The sequence below is a fragment of the Erinaceus europaeus genome, chromosome 13 (genome assembly GCF_950295315.1).
Source record: "Erinaceus europaeus chromosome 13, mEriEur2.1, whole genome shotgun sequence".
NCBI lineage: Eukaryota > Metazoa > Chordata > Mammalia > Eulipotyphla > Erinaceidae > Erinaceus > Erinaceus europaeus.
Genome location: NC_080174.1, coordinates 78620011 through 78642547, shown reverse-complemented (window position 1 = coordinate 78642547; position 22537 = coordinate 78620011). Strand labels below are relative to the sequence as shown.

Here is a 22537-nt window from a genome sequence, read left to right as displayed (position 1 = left end):
CACCTTCTATGCCCCATATTGATCCTGGATCCATACTCCCAGAAAGATAAAGAATAGGGAAGCTATTGAGGGGATTGAATATGGAGCTCTGGGGGTGGGCAATGTGTAAAAATGCACCCCTCTTATCCTATGGTCTTGTCAGTGTTTCCATTTTATAAATAAAAAAAAAAAAATGAAACACCAGTTTCCAATCCCTAGTACTGACAAAAATGTAAAGGCTAAAAATACATGATAGTTGAGCAGGGGAGATACATAATGGTTATGCAACAGACACTCATGTCTGAGGCCCTGAGGTACTAGGTTCAATTCCCTATACCACCATAAGTCAGAGCTGAGCAGTACTCTGATCTCTCTTTGTATCCACCTCATCAAAATAAATTCTTTAAAAAAATTAACTATTATTAAAATGTGAAAAATTATTAATGAATAAAATACATCTGGTACCTCTGTAAAATGGAATATTCTGTTTACTAAAAAAAAAAAAAAAAAAAAAAGTGGTGGTCTGGAAGGTGGCCCAGTGGATAAAGTGTTGGATTCTCAAGCAAGAGGTCCTGAGTTCCATCTTCTGGTAACACATGTACCAGAGTGATATTTGTTTCTTCCTCTCTCTCTTCCTATCCCTCTCACTAATAAATAAATAAAATATTAAAAGAAAAGAAAAAAAAGGTGGAGAAGAATCATTTAGCTTGGTGGTAGGAGAAGGTCAACAAATTCTCTTTGTAGGATAGAAATATAAAACATTAAATATTAAATTTGTTTAGGGGGTACAAAGGGAATATAGAAGAGAAAAACTAATATAGACCAATATTTTGCATGAAGTAAAAACATCATTAACTAAATATTAACAAATAAGATCTCGCATGGAAAACATGAATTATACACCTTTCAACATGCGAGTTTACCTTAGGAATGCAAGGATAGTTTAATACCTACAGATCTATTACTATATTATACATATCAGAAGAAATAAGCACAGAGAACAACTTATCATCTCAAAAGGTACATACACACAAAAAACATAAAGCATTTAGGAAAACAAAGACAAACAGAACTTTCACTAACTGATAAAGATTATCAAAAAAAAAAAAGTATAGATGTGGTAAAACAAATTATCTTCCCCAATTACCAACCGTGAGGATGCTCTTTTTTTTTTTTTTACCACTTCTATTCATCTTTCTACTAGAGACTCTAACCAATACAATCAAGTATTGCAAATCAAGAATTTCTGTGTTATCCTATCACTGAAAGGGAAACAAATCTGGAAAATATCAGAAGAAGTCAGGCACCAATTCACTAATCGGAGAAAAAGGAATAGAGGAAAACAAGAAAACAGGGGAAAAAAGGCAAAATATAAAAAACAAACCTAAAAAGTAACAGAGAGAAAGAAACATAGAGATACATAGGGCCAGGTGGTTGTGTGCCTAGTTGAGCACACGTTACAATGCGCAAGGACTCAGGTTCAATCCCCCCCACCTTGTCCCCACCTGCAGGGTGAAAGCTTTGAGAGTGGTGAAGCAGTGCTGCAGGTATCTCTGTCTGCCTCTCTATCACCCCCTTCCCTCTTGATTTCTGGCTGTCTCTATCAAGTAAATAGATAATTTAAAAATTAAAAATAGATAGATAGATAGACAGACAGACAGACAGACAGACAGATAGGGTCAACCCCTATCTATCTGTCTTCCCCTCCTCTCTTGATCTCTCTCTGTCCTATCCAATAACAATAATCGTAACAACAAGTAGGGAAAACATGGCCTCCAGGAAGAGTGGATTCATTGTGCAGGCACCAAGCCCTAGCAATAACCCTGGACACAAAAAACAAAAAAAAAAAAAAAAAAAGAGAGAGAGAGAGAGAGAGAGAAAGAGAGAAAGAAAAATGGCCACTAGGAAACCTGGATTCACAGTGCCAAAACCAAGCCCCATTGATAGCCCTGGTGGCAATAAGAAAAAAAAAAAAAAGTTTCAACAAGGGGAGGACAGAGACATGAACTGTGGTGGTGAGATTTGTGTATAATTATACCCTTATTAGCATATAATTTTTCTAAATCACTATTAATCACTAATAAAAATAAATGTAAGAAAAGATTAGATAAGCCCAAATTTTCCTGAGAATTATGACAGGAATAACTTGAATAGGTGCAGAAAAATGATTCCCCTCACCCTATTTTATGAAACCCCTCTAAAGACCTATGGAGTTCAAGAACTAATTATACTCTTTTGGCCACAAATTTTCAGGATCTCCATTTCTAATACTAAAATTATCCAAAGGCACTGAAAGAGTAATTTAAACCTGATAAATAAAATAATGTGGACCCAACTGGTTAGACAGGCACTATTATTAGTACCCCATTCATATGTGGACATACCTTACACTTGTACTTCTCCATGGGTACAATCTGCCTCTCCTCTCTCCATCCATGTTTCCTCATCCCAGAAACATAACTGACTGTCAGGGTCATGCTACCTAGAGAGCCCCTGAGATCTGACTGCTAGCCTTAGAATTCTTTTCTTCACTGTTATTAAAGGACGAGAGCAGGCTAGTAAATTCAACGCAACAACTTGGCATCAAGGGAATTCCTCCTGGCTAGAGAGAAAGCACATTGCACTTCTAAAGAATTTCCAGAGAAGGAGAACTTCTTGCAGCCTCATTTAGTAACCTGGCCCATGTCTAACAACTGTCAACTCATAGCTATGGGGCAGCAAACAAGTATTTGGGGAAGGGATTGTTCATGGCTTTGTTCTGACAGTGGGAACTGGTTCAATTCTGCATGTGTTTTAAATCACTGGGTTTTTCTATATTGGGTGGGGAATGTGGCATTCCTTAGAAGCCCTCCTCCACCCCAAACTAAGAACTGGAAGGTCAGAGGCATACCTGGTTTGAATGTTTCATTTATTCGGGGCAAGGATCAAAGCCTGGGGCCTCGTGGACAGAATCCAGCTTGCAGTAGAGTTCTGTGTAACTGGTATTGTATTTTACTATATTCTGCTATAAATCTTGATTTGAGCACTTCAGTCAGCTTTGAGTGTATTCACAGAGTTATGAAATGGCTAGTTTCCTCAGGCCTAGCACTCCCTGGTGCCTACACAATTCAATTACCCATTTGTTCAATCATCCAGCAAAAACACCCAAGTCCCCTATAGGGTCAGACTGTGCAATCTTAAGGTATTTGAGAAACAAGTAAGACTCAAATCCATTTTTTAATTCACTTATTCTCTGGCAGATTACATTTTAGTAAAGACCTGTAACAGTTTAAAGATAATAATAAAATATGTACAGCATATTTGGAAGTGCTAAGTCAGGAAAATCATAAATGCTGAGACTACAGGCTATCTGCTGAAAAGGAGAGGAAACTTGAAGGATCTGAGGCGTTGACCTTGTAGAAATCTGGGTGGAAAGTGTGCCCCAGGCAGGACAATAATCAGTTCAAAGGCACTGTGGTGGAAATAGTAGCAAACCCAATTTAACAGGTGTGCTACCTGCAGGCCCCCTGGAAGTACTTACTGTACTTTGTGCAAATCTACCCTAAATGATGAAATGAATAAATCCAACCGTACAACCGTCCCTACACAGTATCCTTGCTGAGGTTGTCCTGTGAAGATCAAGTATAGAAATGGAGGTAAAAGAGAGGTTGGGTTTGGGGGGGGGGAGGTGTCGTATGCTTTACATTGGTTTGTCCTAGCCCTCCCCCCCGCCAAGAGAATTGGATGAGTCCTGTTAATTTCGCGGGCCTGCTGGGCCCCGCCCGAAGGAACCCCGGGAGAGGGTTCCTGAGTTGAGAGTAAGAGAGTTCCAGAGTTGCAGAGTATGAGAGTTCGAGAGTTCCTGAGTTCGAGAGTTTCAGGGTTACAGAGTAACAGAGAGTGCCAGAGAGACAGAGTTCCAGAGTTCCTGAGTTCCTGAGTCCGAGAGTTGGAGAGTTCCTCAGTACAAGAGTTCGAGAGTTTGAGAGTTACAGAGTAAGAGAGACTTCCACAGTGGAAGAGTTTCAGAGGGTTCCAGAGTTCCAGAGTTGCTGAGTTCCAGAGAAAAAGAGAGAGTGCTTGCGCCGCCGCAAAGAGACAGCAGAGTTTTGTTTGGTGATTAGTTTGTGTTAGTTTATGAATCGTTGTTCCTGAATAAAGAAATACAGCTTCCCTGCCCAGCCGTGTGTCCGCGAGTCTCTGTTCACCACTGCGAAGCTAACCCGCCCGGCTAGAGCTTCCGAAATTTTAACAACAGGGAGGCAGTGGCGCACTGGGTTAACCACACATAGTACCAATACAAGGACATGAGCAAGAATCCCAGAAAAAAAAACCCCAGCTCCCCACCTGCAGAAGGGTCACTTCACAAGTGGTGAAGCAAGTCTGCAGGTGTCTACCTTTCTCTCTCTCTCTCTCTCCCTCTCTCCTCTCTATCTTTCCCTCCCTTCTGAATTTCTCTCTGTTCTATCCAAAAAATAGGGAGAAAAAAAAAAGTCACAAGAGCAATGGCTTCGTAGTGCAGGTACCAAGTCCCAGCAACAACCCTGGAGGCAAAAAGAAATGGAGGCTAAAGGCTTCCATGTGTGTCAGAGACATCAACATTCTCCAAGAATAGAAACTCTGAAATTATCTTTACGTTTTTCTTCTCCCTTGCCGCCATGTCCTGAAAGATCATACTTCCAAACCTTTCAGTCCTCTCCCTCTTCCTTATTCCTCAGCTACCATGCTCAACCAGCTGTTCATTATTAAAATAACTTAGCTCCACCTGCATATCAGATGTCAGGCTCAGGAAAAAAAAAAAAACTAGTATAGTCATGGGCTCTTTGGAATACAGCTAAAACAGGACTACTAGGTACAAAGCAGAGAGGTCGGTGATGAGCAACAATCACCATCTTTTGTTTGAGCCTCACGGCCATGAGATCAACTCCATGCACTGCTCTGAGACCTCCAGGAAAAAAAAAATAGAGATGCCCCAACTCTTCATATGAACTTTTCCAGCCTTTAGGTTCATGATGACTCAACAATTTATTTGGCTCTATATGTTAGCTCTTTTTTCAGTCACCAGGTTCCACATGCAAACATGATACCAACTGGACTTCCCTAGGTAGATGACCACACCAATGTGTCCTGGAGCCCTGCTCCCCAGAGCCCTGCCCCACTATGGAAAGAGAGAGACAGACTGGGAGTATAGATTGAACTGCCAACGCCCATGTTCAGTGAGGAAGCAATTACAGAAGCCAGACCTTCCACCTTCTGCATCCCATAATGACCCTGGGTCCATAATCCCAGAGAGTGAAAGAACAGGAAAGCTATCAGGGGAGAGGATGGGATATGGAGTTCTGGTGGTAGGAATTGTGTGGAGTTGTATTCCTTTTATCCTATGTTTTGTTTTGTTTTTTGTCAGTGTTTCCTTTTTATAAATAAAAATTAAAAAATAAAATGAAATAAAAGACATTACCAAGTACCTATATGTACCAAGCAGAGGAAATACACTGGACAAGACAGAGTCCCAGACCCAAGCAGACTTAAGATGGAAGAACATTCCATACAGTGAAAACAATAGAAGCATGTCACTCAGAGACAATAAATACTACTTGGGCATATGACAAGTAAGGCTCTATAGGAAAATATAAATAAAAAGCAACTTTGGTTATCATTATCATCATAGAAGACAGTGCTTATTCAATGCTGAACACAGATACTTTATAGCCACTGACTGATTTAATCCTCAAAACAACCAGTATAGGCCCAATTATTGTTCAGATTTTACAGATAAGGAAGCTCATGCAAGAAAGAGTAAGTCACTTGTCCAAGATGTGAATCCAAGCAGTCTGACTCCAGAATCTGTGCTATTATGCCACCTCTCTATCATGGGCCCCTTGGAACATATCTAAAATAGATTTCCTAGCTATTTCCCACACGAAGACCCCTAGTTTCATCTGCTCTATTCCCAAGTTGGGGTTCATGCTTATTAAACAATTTATACTGCTTTATATCTTACCACCTTTCAGTCACCAAGTTGCAGATGCTATTATGATTCCATCCTGACTTCCCTGGGCAGACAACCTCACCTATATGTCTGTCCCAGAACCTCACCTCTCTAGAGCCCAACCCCACCAGGGAAAGATAGAAACAGGCTGGGGGTATGGATACACCTGCCAACATCCAAGTCCAGTGGAGAAGCAAGTATAAAAGTCAGAATTCTCACCTTGTGCTCTCCATAAAGAATTTTCGTCCATACTTCCAGACAGGGACAAAGAATACAGAAGCTTCCAAATGGAGGGGATGGGGCAGGGAACTCTGGCGGTGGGAACTGTGTGGAATTGTACCCCTGTTATATTACAACCTTGTCAGACATTATTAAGTCACTAATAAAAAATTTAAAAACTGCTTCCTTCATCAAGTCTCACACCTGCAGTGAGGTAAAGCAGATATGTGTGGAGCTTATCCTATGCCTCTGGCCACTAATCCAAACCCCATGTGAGGGTAATAGCCAAACACCTAATTATTTATCAAAGTTTGCTACAGTTGAGACACAGTTGCCAGGGAAGAAAGTCCACGCTAATCGTGTGGCCAACCTATCTCAAACAGATGAGGAGTTGGCCACTGATGGAAGATGATTAAAAATCTACCATTAAACCAACATGTACTTAGCAGTTCTTCCTTAAAGAAGCTTTTCATCAGAGAATTTTATTTCCTTCTTGGTAATTTCCTTAATGGCAAAATAAAATAAAATAAAGGTTATATGTTAGGAGAACAAAGGAGACCCCAGGGCCAAGAATAGAAGGTTCTCACTAAAGAGGGGGGCTGAGAGGGAAGGAGGAGGGAAATTAAACAGGCAGGAGAGGAGATGCCACTGCCCCCAGACACACACACACACACACACACTTCTTTTATTTCTAGATAATGCTTCAGTGTAGCTCACCCCCACCTCTTTTTCTCTGCCTCCTTCTCAGGGGGCACTAACAGCAGCCCAGAGCTCATTAAAGTTTAAAGTGATCAATACGAACAGAACGGTGAATTGTCCATCTGCAAATTACCAAGTCCTTCATGAATATTTAACGAGCAAAACGAGGAACCCGATAAAGAAATAAACCCAGGATTTTATTATTCCCCTCTGGAATAAGGACAAAAGCATCTCTGCTGATCCCTATCACCAGGATATAAAACTAAGTGGTCAAGAATCACTTTAAAAATGAATAAGACTTGTCCAGCACGACTTCCTTCTTCAGTCAACAGGGAGACTTGGGAAGACCATTCAAGAGGGTTCTCTGTCTGGCACTTTTCAGAGATTCCCAATAACATGGGCTTTCACAAAGCACATCCTGACCTTATGGCCACATACATGTGCACATGCCTTTCTCTCTTCCCAAAATGAAATTCCGCCTCACTTATCCACATGCAAGGCAGGGCAGAGCTGAGACAGTGCAAACCCTGGTACCTCAGTCTCCAGGCTTACCGCTCCTACTGCCAGCTATGTTCATGAGGTAAATTACTGCCTAACATTTTGTGTCAGTTTTCTACTCGGTCCAGTAGGGTAGCAAGAATACTAAGTTTTTCATGTCCTTGTGAAGATTCAATTACACAATTCTTGTTAACATGTTTGTTTGATATCAGGTACACTTGATGTGAGCTGAGATGGCCAGTGGCTTCTTCTATACCTAGTTACTACTGACTAAATTCTATCTCTGATTCTGCATCTACTGCTCTAGCCAAAATGTTTTCCAGCACTCATCACAGGTTTTTTTTTTTCCTTTGTTTGTTTGTTTTTTTGGTTACCATTCCATGTCATCTTATTCACAGAAAGAAAGGAGAGATACCACAGCACTGAACCTTCCTACAATGTTGTAGGGGACAGGTTCAACCCTAGGTCACAAGTATGGCGGATACAATATCCAAGTGAGCTATTTTGCTAGACTAAATGTTCTTCTTTCATGAGACAAAGAAAGAGATAACAGTACTGTTCTGTCATATGAGGCACCAAGGATCAAACCCAGGAGGTCCTTAAGTATGCAAGGAATGTGCTCTTCCTATTGAGTATGTTAGCTGTGTTTTGCTCTCTGCTACTACACTCTGAGCTCCCAAAAGGTAGAAAGACTGTACCCAAAATTCTCCCTGGTTCCTGGTACCAGGTAGACATAGGACACCCACTTGGCAGGCAGAAGCAGGGAAGTCTGGTGAAGAGAGAATGTCATCATTGTTCTCTACCTTGGTGACCACACAGCAGGCAGCCCAGATGTCCTCGGAGGACTGCTCATGGTGGTTGAACTGCGGTTCCCACCTCTTAATGGGTTGGTCTGCAAAAGCCAAAAGGACACCTCCCTGGTCCACCAGAGCTGCACGGACACTGCCTGTCCCGACATCCACGCCAACATAGTAATGTTGTGGTTCCTGATTGTCACCCAGCATTGTGGCCTTTCCACCTATTGTAATTAAAAACACATGAAGTCCAAAGTTAGGCATAAAGCATCTTGAAAATAGAAATGAAATAGCATGCTCTAGGCCCCCTAGGCTACTGAAAAGAAAAGGAGGAAGGGGGGACCAGGTGGTGGTGCACCTTGTTGAGCACACATGCTACAATGTGCAAGGACCCAGGTTCAAGCCCCCATTCCCTACCTGCAGGAAGAAAGCTTCGAAAGTGGTGAAGCAGGGCTGCAGGTGTCTCTCTGTTTCTCTCCCTCTCTATTCCTCCTTCCGTCTTGATTTCTGGCTGTCTCTATCCAATAAATAAATAAAGATTTTAAAAATTTAAAAAAAGGAGGGAGAGATGAAGGAGGCAGGGGAGAAAGTAGACACAAAACAAGTACAGTTAATTAATTAGTCACTATTTGTTATTTATTCATCCAACAAAAAACGCTTAGAGCACTCGTGCATCCCAATAGGCACTGAGCTTGGTGGTGGGTAGACAAGACAGACAGGGTCTCAGACATTGACTTGCTCTGTCCTTAGAAGAGAGTCAGATACTAAGTATTGATGAAAGGTATGATTAGTTATACAGTCATATGGGATAGGAAGTACCACAAGAGTAAATAAAGGACTGCAGAAAATGAAGAATTCAGAATGAAACTGAATTAAAATAAGAAGTGTCCTCAGGGGGTGGGGCGATAGTACAGTGGGTTAAACGCACATGTGCAAAGCACAAGGACCAGGGTAAGGGTCTCGGTTCAAGCCCCTAGCTCCCCACCTGCAGGAGAGTCGCTTCACAGGCAGTGAAGCAGGGCTGCGGGTGTCTTCTCGCCCCCTCTCTGTCTTCCCCTCCTCTCTCCATCTCTCTGTCCTATCTAACAAGGACGACATCAATAACAACAATAATACTAGAACGATAAAACAACAAGGACAACAAAAGGGAAAATAAAAAAAATTTAAAGAAAAAGAAGTGTCCTCAGTACTGAAAAGGAATCTCATCTTGGCAGTTAGTCACTAGCAAATGACCAGCTAAATGAATATTCTGCATGAAACCCTGTGAAAAGTCACATTCCTGAAATACCTCACTACTATTATGTAAGTATATTTAATTCCTTTATTTATTTATTTTTTTATTTACACCAGGGTATTGCTGGGGCTCAGCGCCAGCACCAACACTAAGAATCCAGCACTTCCAGTGGCCACGTCTTCCTTCCTTCCTTCCCTCCCTCCTTCCTTCCTTCCTTCCTTCCTTCCTCCTTCCTTCCTTCCTCCTTCCTTTTCTTTCTTTCTTTCTCTTTTTATTAGATAGGACTGAGAAATTGAGAGAGGACAGGGAAATAGAGAGGAGAGAAAGACAGACACCTGTTGACCCGTTTCACCACTCATGAAGTGCTAGAAGGAATTATGTTAAGTGAACTAAGTGAACTAAGTCAGAAAGATAAAGATGAGTATGGGATGATCCCACTCATCAACAGAAGTTGAGAAAGAAGATATGAAAGGGAAACTAAAAGCAGGATCTGACTAAATTGAAAGTAGGGCACCAAAGTAAAAACCCTGTGGTGAGGGGTAGACATGCAGCTTCCTGAGCCAGTGGGAGTGGGGGCGGGTGGGGGGGTGGGAAGGGACACAGTCTTTTGGTGGTGGGAATGGTGTTTATGTACACTCCTAGTAAAGTGTAGTCATATAAATCACTAGTTAGTTAATATGAGAGGGGGGAAAATTAATTGTATGTCTCGAAGTTTTTAAAACACAGATTGAGTCTTTTTAATATATAGGCTGTGTAATTGATATGCAGACTCTCTCAAAAGCCTAGACCAAGTAGATCAGAAGCAACCAATGGCACAGCTACATACAAGATACTGGGTACTATACTATATCTGGTTCTTTCTCTCTCTCATCCTATCCCTCTTATAAATAAATAAATATTTTTAAAAAGAAATAAAAATATCCACTTAGTTGGATATTTTTTATTTTACATTAGGGTATAGACCCTATTTTTTATTAGGCTATAGACCAAGTGGGATTCATCCCTGGGAAACAAGAATGGTTCAACCAAGTCAGTCAATGTAATCCAGCATATCAACAAAAAGAAAGATAAATATAACACAGTAATTATCAATTAATGCTAAAAAAAGAAAAGCATTTCATAAGATCCTACACCCATTTATGTTAATAACCCTCTAGAAATTGGGAATAAATGGATATTTTCTCAACATAATAAAGGCTGATTATCTAAAACTCATAGGTAAAATCATTCTCAATGGGGAAAAGCTGAAAGCAGCCCCTAAAGTAAAGGGCCAAAAAAGAATATACGTTATCCCCACTACTATATATTCAACATATTCCTCAAGGTCCTCACCACTACAATCACACAAGAAAGAGATATTAAGGGTATACAGACTGGAAGGAAGAAATCAAACTATCACTATTTTCTGGTGACTTGATAATATACATAGAGAACCTCAAAGATTATACACACACACACACACACACACACACACACAGAGTTTTGGAAATAATCAACAAATTTAGCAAAACAGCAGATTGCAAAATCAATACGCATAAACCTTTGGCATTTCTGTATACAAACAAGGAGGCAGAAGAAAGTGAAATAAAATACACAATCCCACTTACAATTAAATCCTCAAAGATAAAAAACCTTGGGGTGAATCTTGTGAAGGTGGTGAAGGACCTTTATAGTGAGAACTATGGAACATCAATAAAAGAAATGGAGAAAGACACACAGAAATGGAACACTCCTTGTTCCAGGATCAGAAGAATAAATATTATTAAAATGGCCATTAAACCAAGTGCAATCTACACTTTCAATACAATCCCTAGCAAGATTCCAATGACATTTTTCAAGAAAAATGAACATCTTATGAAAAAAAAACACAAAACTATGGAATCATAACCATGAATAGCCAAAGCAATTCTGAGGAAAAAGGAAAAAAGTGGAGGTGTCACACTTCCCAATTTCAGCTTATAATGCAAAGTACTAATGATTAGAACAACATAATACTGGAGTAAAAATGGACACTTAGATTAACGGAACAGAACTGAAAACACAGAGAGGAGCCTGCACACACAGAGCTACTTAATGCATGGTGATGGTGCTGGGCAAAGCGGACAGCCACATGCAGAAAAGTGAAACTAGACCACCAGGCAACATTACACATGAAAATCAAATCAAAAGGGATCAAAGACCTGGGCATTAGACCAGAAACTCTAAAATGTATAGAAAAAAATCAGTGAATCATTGCAGGGGGTTCACATCTAAGATGTATTTGGACACTCCATCCTATGGGCATGTGAAATGAAAGCAAGAGTAAATTAATGGGACTACACCCAACTAAAAAGCTTCTACATATTGAAAGCAAACTACACAAGGATAACCAAGATACAGTAAACAGGAGAAGATATTTGCACATCACACATCTGACTAGTGACTTAATTTCAAACATCTGTAAAGAACTGGTACAGATCTACAAAAGAAACAAAAATTTAAAAAAAAAAGTGGGCCAAAGAACTCAACAGTTTTCTAAAGAGATACACATGGCCCACAGACATAGAGAACCATCTCACACTTGAGAGAATGACTTACGTCAACAAAATGGGAAATATTAGGTGGAGAGGTTGTGGAGAAAAAGTTACTCTGCTACACTGCTGGTGGGAATGCAAACTGGTGTAGTCCTTTCAGAAGACTGTATGGACAGTCCTTAAATAAATAAAAAATGGAATTACTTTATGATCCAGCAGTACCACTCCAGGGGAGTTACCCAATGGAAACTCAAACACTAATTTGAACAGACATATGCACCACTATGTACATAGCTCTATTATTCACAATAGCCAAAGAGTGGAAGCAGCCTAAATGTCCATCAATAGATAACTGGCTAAAGAAGATATGGGATATATATATATATATATACACACACATACTCCATGGAATACTACTCTGCAGTCAGAAAAGGCTGATATATTGCTTCTTCTGGGACAAACTGGATGGAACTGGTGAGGCTCAATCTAAGTGAAATAAGTAAAAAGATGAAAGACAACTACCAGATAGTTTCACTCATATATGGAATCTAGAAATCAAGTCACTAGTCAGATGTGTGATATGCAAATATCTTCTCCCATTTGCTGGATCTTGGTTATCCTTGTGTAGTTTGCTTTCAATGTCTAGAAGTGTTCTAGTTGTATGTAGTCCCAATTATTTATTCTTATTTTCATTCCACATGTCCACAAGATGGAATCTCCAAAATACATGTTTGATGTGAAGACCCTACAATGTTTCTGTCTGATTTACATAAACTTGCCAAAAAAAAAAAAAAAACAGAAGCAAGAAAACTATCGGTAAGACTTGTGAGAACTATGGTGGCTATCTTTGAGACATGGGAAGATGGGGTTACAGAATTTTGTTGGTAGGTGTAGTGCACAACTATATACATGGTGATCTTATATCCTGTAACATACTATTAACAAATATTTTTTAAAAGAACTGTTATAGATCTTTAAAAAAAAGTGAGTATATTTAAATCTCTAGTTCTTTTTTTTTTCTCCTATTTTTTATTATCTTTTTTTATTGGATAGAGAGAGCCAGAAACCAAAAAGGTAGGAGGAGGTAGAGAGGGAGAGAGAGAGAGAGAGAGACACCTGTAGCCCTGCTTTGCCACTTGCAAAGTTTTACCCCTACAAATGGGGACCAGGGACTTGAACCTGGGCCCTTATGCACTGTAACATGTGTGCTCAACCTGTTGCACCAACACCCGGCCCCTAAATCTCTTAGTTTTCAAGTGATCAAGATAAGATGTGACTTTTTATGAATGCTCAGTCCACACACCCATGAACAGTAGGTGTACATTATTTAATGACATGCACAATCCTAATAGGTTTCTGACAAGTCAGGTACTTTTTTAACCTCATTCAGGAGCAGCTTGGAAACAAAGTCCCACATCTGGATACTGCCAAGCCTCGTGCTTTCCCTTTTCTTTCTTAATTGCTTGCTGCCCATGTTTGAAGAAGAGACAAATACATTGTAAGCATGTCATGAAGTGACTGGAAATTGAGAAGGTGCCTCAAGGGAGACAGAAATCAGGAATTCATCAGATAATCTGTTTTCATTATAGTCACCTAGTGAATTACAAGGAAACTTGACCAAAAAAAAAAAAAAAAAAACACTCAGGAATTCCTTGGCCTCTACTGCTGCTCTAATTCCCTTTGGTCAGATTAACCCACATGACACAGAAATCTCATAGAGGTTTTCATTTTCCAAATTGGCCTTTCAAAGAATAAGAACAAGCCCTCCAAGACATCATGCCAGGGAACACACTCTAACTCCCCAGGTGAGCTCAGGATGGCCTTAGCACCAGAGTCTCATCATAAGCACAGACACCTGTGCTGCACTGCTTCGAGATAGTAATGCTTCTTCGACAAAGTCATTCTTGGAGACTTGAAAATAAAGCCAATTAGCAGATGTTCAGTTACTGCCTTTTGGATATTTACCCCAGTCAGAAACAGCTTCATTAAAAGTGATTACCTCTGACTTAACCACAGTGACTCCCAATTGTGTTAGCCATTTTGCTTTCTGGCTCTCCAGCAGGTGCAGCATGGTAGAAGCATAGGCAAACACGTGCTCCCTTCATCTGAGCTTCAGAGAGTGACTCGGATCCTAGCTAATACATTTTCTCATCTTCTTTCCCTCACTTAGAATCCTTCAGGAGTTCCAGATGACCTACAGCACTGATTTTCAAGCCACTCACTCCTTCACTCATCCAAGGGAGAAAACTTTTGTTTAAACTTTTACTCATAGAAAGTTTGTGTTTGTTTGTTTGTTTTTGTTTTACCATAGCACTGCTCAGCTCTGGCTTAAGGTGATGTAGAAGTGGGGGTGGGGGGGCACTAAACCTAAGACTTTGGAGCCTCATGCGCTAGTCTCTTTATATAACCATTATGCTATCTACCCCCACCCAGAAAGTTTAAATAAAGCAAGTCAAAACAGCTGCCCACTTTGAAGCAAAGATAACCCCTGCCCCACTCTCCACTAATAAGTTCCTTTAGGGGACCTTTCCTGAGAACTCACAATAGATAAAACCATTGACTTAGGGCTATCTTGCAATATAAGCATCATATTCCAGCTCCCCAAAGTCCTCCTCCATTTCCTTTCCAGTCATGTCTAGTGCCAACTAGCCAACCCACCCACCAAGCTCCAGATATCCTGAAACCACTTTCATGGGTTCTCAAGAACATCACTTCATCACAGAGCTCTCTTTTTCTAATTCTTCCCTCTCGTCTCCCTAGTAATGAGAGACATCCACTTGCAGACATACTGCGACTATCAATTCTTCATGGAAGACTTATTTGCCTTTTTAAATGTGTGTGTGTGTGTGTGTGTGTGTGTGTGTGTGTGTGTGTGTGTGTTTATTTTAGAATAAAAAGAGATACTTAGAGCACCACTCTGGCATACTGGGTACTGATGAATGAGTCCAGGGTATCAGGCATGCAAGTTTATGTTTCTACCTGTGTGCTGCCTTGTAGGTCAGTGCCTCCTTGCCTACCTCTCACCTTTGAAATAAACAAAGGACTCCAGAAGAGGACCCTGTCTCTACTGCCATTTCAAAATATAATACTCTGCACAGTGCACATGATCAGTTGTCAATAAATCTTTTCTGAATGAAAACCCGCATCAGTGAATCAACAGAAAACTAGGACATACAGGTCATTTTTCTAGTAGTTTTAATTCCTACATTTGCACTTCCACGCAGCAGTGTTATGTTTTATTCTAGCCTCCACGTGATTTACTAATTAAATTCAGGTGCTTACAGCCACGTCTTATTAAATCTAAAGCACACAGTCATTCACTCTGAAAGTCTGAAAGTAGAGTCTCGTTATCAGTGACATCTTACAATTACTTGGTCACATTTTCTTTCTTTTCTGATGGTACATGGAAAAATGATGCTTCTATGCAAAGAAATGCACCATATGTAAGGCACCTTGCTAACAGCTGTGGACACAGTGATGGACAAAAGAGAAAAGGGTCTTGATTAGATAGAGAGATGATGATACATAGATGATAGATAGATAGATAGATAGATAGATAGATAGATAGATAGATAGATAGATAGACAGACATCATAGTACTGAAACTGAAGCTTTGTTCAGTGTGGTGGGAGCTGGGTTTGAACCTAGGTCACACACATGGCAAAGCAGCGTACTATCCACACACTTCCTCTATATCTGTCACAGCTTGCTTGCATTATCAATTAGAATCCTGATGTCAGTCCTAGCAAAAATTACCATTATCATTCGTATTTGACTGAGGAACAAAATGAGTCCTAAAGGGAAAAAAAAAAAAAAAGGCTGGATAATGCACTGCTTTGCCATGGATCATGGCTGTAGTCTGGGTTTGCCCACACTGCACAGGAGGAAGTTCTGGTGTCCTAGTAGCGTTCTTCCCTCTTATCTCTGTCTCTCTCTCAGCCCAGAGGGTGAAGCCCAGTTGATGATTTGTACACTGATACATGAGGGGGTTGAGAGAAATTCCATCCCTCTAGCTCCATACTTCCTCTGTCACAGGATGCTATGTGGCCCAATACTCCTCCACTAATTAGTTAATTAATCAGCCAGCTAATTAGTTTGTGTTGTTGCCAGGGCGATACCACTCTGGGTTAGCTTTTTCAGAGAGAAAGAGAGAAACAGAGGCAGAGAAAAAGAAAAACAACACAACTGCAATGCTTCCTCCAATGTAGTGGCAGGGCAGGGGAGGCATCAGACTCAAATCTGGACCAGAGCAGGCACATTCTCCGAGGACATTATTTTGTCAGTTCCCCCACCTCTTTTTGTTAATAAAGACATTTCCCTCTCTCTCTCTCTCTCTCTCTCTCTCTTTCTCTCTCTCTCTACCTCTATCTCTCTCTATCTCTCTCTATCTCTCTCCCTCTCTCTCTTTTTTTCTCCAGAAGTATTGCTGGGGCTCTAGGAATCCACTGCTGCTAAGGCCATTTTTTCCATTTTTTTTTTTTTTGATAGGACAGAGAAAATTGAGAGAGGAGGGAAAGACAGAGTGGGAAAGAGAAAGACAGACACCTGAAGACCTGCTTCACCACTTGTGAAGCGATGCCCCTACAAGGTGGGGAGCCAGGGGCTCGAACCAGGATTCTTGTGCCTTCCTTGCACTTCCTATGTGCACTGAACCCAGTGTACCACTGCCTGGCCCCACCAGCCCCACTTCTCTATTAATCAACTGTCTGCTTACCTGGGACTCTGCCAGGTGTCCCTGCCTACTCTGCCTGAGGCCTCTACTCAGAAGCAGGCTGTCCATCTTCAGAGACTGATGCTTTTCTGACACCAGGCTGTCTCCCTCTGGCAAATTAGCTATTTCTACCGAGGCACCAAAGCATCATTCCAGAGAGGAGAGGTCTCTTCTCACCAGGGGAACAGAGTCTCAACCTTCTGCCTTCCTTGTTGGCACCCACCCTCCAGTTCATGTTTTTCTAAGAAATAGATCCTAATTTAATATTCCAAGTCCACTATTTTCCCATTATAATAGTTTACACGCTCTCTGTGTGATTGTTTCCACACCTGGGCCCTGAAAGCAAGGAAGCAGAGAAGTTCAGGCCCTTTGGGAGGCTTTCCTGAAACCTGACCCCATGAATTATGAAAATTCTGCCAGAGGATTTTCGGCAACTCAGATCCTGGGTTCTCTTTGCCCTCTGTTTCTTAGCCATAGGCACTATCTGCTGGGCCCTAAACCCCAACCATAACCAACAAGTTCTCCTGACTTCAACAAAGAAAGGAAACTGCAAAATAGGAAACATTATTTCCTTGTTTGCTTTTTGCTTTGAATCTTCTCACTGTGTGTCGAGAACATTCACACGGTTCCCTCACATCCCCCTGATCTCAATCAAGTTAGTAGACCTACCATCATTACCTCAGTAGGATAAAGAAATGTTCCCCAAGTCACACAATGGGAAAACAGTAGCACTTAAGTTTGAAGTCCAGCCTCTCAAAACATTTCTAGGGCTCTTTCCACAATACTATACTACAACCAGACACCAAATCCTTTGACAGCTTTTCAGTAACAATATCAACAGCTCACGCAACAATAACTAACAATTCAGCAATTCAGCTGTACAAGTCACCCAGCAATTTCACTTAATCTTCACAGTAATCTTGTGAATTGGACAGTCTTGGTCCATTCTCCAATTAAGAGCATTGTGGTTCTTAAACGTATTTAAAGTCACAGAGGAGCTAGAATTCCAAGCTATGTTAGTATGGTACAAAGTCCAATTTATAAATGGGTATTCAGAACTTTTGTTCTATCACATCCATTTTAACATAATGGGTAATACTTTAAAAAGAAAAATCAATTCTCAGAAAGACAGGTGGTCAGGCAGAGAGAATTAAGGATGTGGAGGCACTGAAAGAAACAATGGAGAGAAATTCAAATCATCCTTCACAAAATCCTGAGGCATACCTAACTTCTCTGACCACAGTATTTCCAAGGGTAAAAGCAGCCTCCAGTCTGAGTCTTCAGAATGTACTAGGCTGATTGCAGCTCATATTCATGAACAAAAGGCAGCTTTGGGGGCAAATATTTATATGGTTCATTAAATCACAGCAAATACAAGTATTTTATAAAACTGTCATGGGAAACCAGAGACATCACAGCTGAGCCTTCAAACAAATGTACAAACTGCTAAAATGCAGCATGAAAACAAGAAAGAGAGAAGTGGGGATAGGAAACTATTCATGGCCAAATGACTTCAGCTATTCTTACAAGAGCACCGATGCTACAAAAACTGAAAACCAATCATTTGAGAGTTGCTCTCTGACCCCCCTTCTTTATCCCTTAGATAATCTAACAGCAATAGAACTGTTTCCTGAGGCCATAACCCTCCAGAGTGGATATGCTTACCTCCAAGTCTATTTCCCAACTCCTCCAGGATGGATTCGGTGACAGTGTCCACAGCAACAATGTTCCAGGGACCTGGGAAAGAACTCAATACCCTCTTTCAACTTTGATCTTTGGACTTCGGTAGGAGATCATGTTCATGACTCCCACACTATTTATTTATTTAGTCTGTTAGTTATAGTGCAATCAAAAGGTTAGTAAGTTTGGGAAAATAAAAAGGCAATGATTTAGCTTGCCTACTTTGGTTTTCTTACCAAGAAAATTTAAATATCACTTTAAGCCAAGTCTACATGTTCTAAGTTGGTGAGAAAGCTCAGGACAGAAAAGAGGTAATTTGGCAATAAGTGACCCTCTGTTGCCTTCATTAATAACATATATGTGGGGGAAAAAAAAGTACATCTGACTGACAGGCTGAAAGTGGAATGTGAACCCACCAGCTTCATCACTCTGCCACCAGGTCCCAGATGCTACCATGATGCCAACCGGAATTCCCAGGGCAGACCAACCCACCAATGTGTCCTGGACCCCCACCTCCCCAGATGCCTGCCCCACTAGGGAAAGACAGCAACAGGCTGGGAGTACGAATTGACCTGTCAACACCCATGTTCAGTGGGGAAGCAATGACAGAAGCCAGACCTTCCACCTTCTGCTCCTCATAATGACCCTGGGCCCATACTCCCAGAGGGATAAAGAATAGGAAAGCTATCAGGGGAGGGGATGGGATACAGAGATCTGGTGGTGGGAATTGTGTGGAACTGTACCCCTCTTATCCTATGGTTCTTGTCAGTGTTTCCTTTTTATGAATAAAAATTATTTAAAAAAAAAAGAATAGGGAAGCTATCAGGAAAGGGAATAGGATATGGAGTTCTGGTAGCAGGAACTGTGTGGAATTGTACCCCTCTTTTCCTATGGTCTTGTCAGTGTTTCCATTTTATAAATAAAAACTTTAAAAATTACAGCTGAATGAAAAAGTGTAAATGGATGAATAGAATACATTAAACTTGTAATATTAAAAAAAATAAAAAGAAAGTAAGAAAGTACAGTTGACTGACTTCAAGTGAAAGGTTCTTTCCTACAGCCCTGATCTCATAATATACAACAAAAAACACAACAGGACTGAGTGGTGGCACATTTGGTTGAACACACATATTACCAGGTGTTAGTATCCAGGTTTGAGCACCTGGTCCCCACTTGCAGAGAGGGTAAGCTTCACAAGTGTCCTTCTTCACAGGTGTCCCCTTGCTCGCTCGCTCTCTCTCTCCACCCCCCAATTTCTTTCTGTTCTATCAAATATAAGAAAAATATAATGCAAAAAAATAAATATTCAATGAAAATTATAGCTGAAATTAGATAACAGAAGTGCCTAGAACATGTCCTGATGTATTGCGCATGCTCAGTATGCAGCAGTGCCTACTAGGATCAGTAGTAGCATGTGTCGTCCTTCCTCTGAAACAATGTGTCTCCTCTGGGCGACTAAAATGTTTTAACATCATCTATACACACTGAGGTTTTCTCACCCTATGCAATAGCTCAAGTCCAGTTAACAGAGGAAATAGTAGTACTTTCTCTACTCTAGGTCAAGGTGCCAGAAAGAAGGGGGAGATATCTGAACTCTGATTTTCCTCAAAAAGCAGATTTATTTACAGTATTTATTTTATGAGACACACAGAGAGAGAGACAGAGACAGACAGACAGAGATGGAGAAAAACCAAATATAGTATTTCTCATCTCTGACACAGTGATTCTTGGACAAGAACTTGTGCACTCAAGCATGTAATTCCTATATTCTAATGCTCTGAGCTATCTCCCATGCCCATGGCTATTGACCTTGAAAAGGTAACAGATTACTGTAAAGATCTGATATCTGACCAACAAATAGAAGGCCAGAAAACAGGTTATCAAGTAGGGCATAGCCCAAGTTTGAGCCCCACAGCCAGACAGGAGTACTATAGCAGAGAGGGGAAACTAGGGGACAGGAGGGGGAGCACTGCATGCATTTTTAAAAAAGATGATAAAGATGATGGCCTGGTAACAGTGAAATCACACATCTGTGAGACCAGGCTCTGAAAAAAAAAAAAAAACCTACATGGTGATGTGTCAAACTATTCTTCCTTTATGTAATTCAACTAAGTGCACCAAGTAAAACTTCACAGGGCAAGAATGTAGTTTTATGTTGCCACTAGAATTCTAGCACTATTCTGGGAGCTAAGCACCTTATTCTAATTCTGCCTTTTTTCTAGAGAACGAAGAAGATGTTCACTGGTAGGGGAGATAAATGCTTTGCTGTTTGTTTGTCTTAATCTCTATTTCAATCACTAACCTAAAAAACTCAGTATTTATTCAGGATATTCAGAATTATAATGCCCTAGAATGGGTTATGTTTAAAGAAAAGTGGGAAGCAAAGTATTAAATCAGACAGTAGAAAGGTTGGCTGTGCTTTTCAAATTCATATCAAAAGGCAGAAAAGTCAAAACTCACCAAACTCCATGCCTGCCTCAGGATGTGGTGGCCATACAGAACAAAACCCAGTCAACTCTGGATGGTGACCCAAAACTACCACCCTCCCAGAGTCACAGAGGTGGCAGACTAACAGCAGTTACAAAGGAAACACAAAAGCCAACCAAGTTGAAGTCAAAGGCACAAAGAACTAAAGAAATCATGGGTGGAAAATCTGACTTGTTAAATGGCATTCCCCAACTCCACCAAGAAACATGCACTGAGAGCAGACTAAATACTGCTTTCCCCATGTCCTGTGCTATATAAACCTCTTCATCTAACACTTAGGATACAATAAAGGCTTTCCTTACTTGCTGCAATGTTGTGTGAGCTCTTTATAATATACTACCAGCCAGAGGTGACCCAACATTTGCAGCAATCTTTAAGTATATACTATTTGAGTGAGTGAGTGAGTGAGTGAGTGTGTGTGTGTGTTTGTGTTTCATTTACAGATGCTAGCAGTGAAATCTTAGGAGTGTAAACATCCAGTTGATGGGTGTAAAGCCCCTAGAATGAGAAGGCTATATTCAAATTCAAATTTGTTAAAAGTCACACCAAAGATTCTTGCTTCTACTTCTGCAATGACTTAACACTCCATACTAACCAACTTGTTATCTTCTAGAGGAAACATTCAGAATATAATTTTCAGATACTCAACCAAAAGTACATTCTCCAGGTTCTATTAATAAAGATTACCTCTTCCCAGATGATAATTTTAGTTTACCTGCATGTAAGCTATCAGGCTAGGGCAAAAAATTACTAAAGTCATAGGCCCCTTGGAACATACCTAAAATAGACTTGCTAGCTTCTTCCTACATGAAAGCACCTATTTCATTTGCTCTATTCCTACGTTTGGGTTCCCATTTATTAGACAAATTGTACTGCTTTATATCTTAACCGCCTTTCAGCCACCAGGTTACAGATGCTACCATGAAGCCACCCTGACTTCCCTGGGCAGACAACATCACCAATGTATCCCAGAATCTCACTTCTCTAGAGCCCTGCCCCATTAGGCAAAGACAGAAACAGGCTAGGGGTATGGACCCACCTATCAATGTCCACGTTCAGTGGGAAAGCAATTATAGAAGCCAGACCTTCCACCTTCTGCATACTATAAAGAATTTTGGTCCACACTCTCAGAGTGATCAAAAATAGGGAGGTTTTCAATAGGACATGGAACTCTGGTGGTGGGAACTGTATGGAATTGTACCCCTGTTATCTTACAATGCTGTCAATCATTATTAAATCACTAATATATATGTTTTTAATTGGGAGGCCACACATGGTTAAGCACACATAATATTAAGTGCAAGGATCTGGGTTCAAGCCCCTGACTCCCCACCTGCAGGGGGAACACTTCACAAGTGGTGAAGCAGGTCTGCAGGTGTCTTTCTCTCTCCCTCTATCTCCCCCTCCTCTCTCAATTTCTCTCCGCCCTATCCAAGAAAAAAACGCACAAAAATGGTCACCTGGAGCAGTGTATTTCTACTGCAGGCACCAAGCCCCAGCAGTAGCCCTGGAAGCAAAAAATAAAGTAAATAAAGATTACTTTATGTTGCTAAAAATATTACCATAAAAACATCACATATTAAGTGAGAATGCATTGTCCCTACTTGCCTGTACGTCCACTTCAGTTCAAGATAGTCATAGGGGTAAATGAAGTCCTGAGTTACAGAAGAAGGGAGATATCTTAGTTTGTAAAATGGTCAAATCCCACTTAAAATACAAAGTCTATGAGATTTTTCTGCCTTTGAACAGTTCTAG

At 40.7% G+C, this 22537-nt stretch overlaps 1 protein-coding gene and 1 non-coding gene across 18 annotated transcripts in view; one reads left to right on the top strand and one right to left on the bottom strand.

Moving 5' to 3' along the window:
• The window catches only part of FGGY (FGGY carbohydrate kinase domain containing), a 463518-nt gene that overhangs the window by 427501 nt on the left and 13480 nt on the right, over positions 1–22537 (bottom strand). For 6 of the 17 annotated variants that reach the window (XM_060206287.1, XM_060206296.1, XM_060206291.1 and 3 more), the window contains 2 exons: positions 18281–18352; positions 8167–8381 (listed from right to left, as the gene is read on the bottom strand). The exons of 5 other annotated variants lie outside the window; for them this stretch is intronic. In XM_060206287.1, the coding sequence (XP_060062270.1) occupies positions 8167–8367 (201 nt within the window). In that variant the 5' untranslated portion in view covers positions 8368–8381; positions 18281–18352. Of the gene's footprint in view, positions 1–8166; positions 8382–18280; positions 18353–22537 lie in introns of those variants that run through there. 6 more of the 17 variants (XM_060206288.1, XM_060206289.1, XM_060206290.1 and 3 more) reach the window with 3 other exon arrangements.
• On the top strand, positions 4823–4906 carry LOC132532536 (small nucleolar RNA Z195/SNORD33/SNORD32 family). Its single transcript, XR_009544480.1, has one exon. It is a non-coding gene; the product is annotated as a small nucleolar RNA Z195/SNORD33/SNORD32 family (small nucleolar RNA).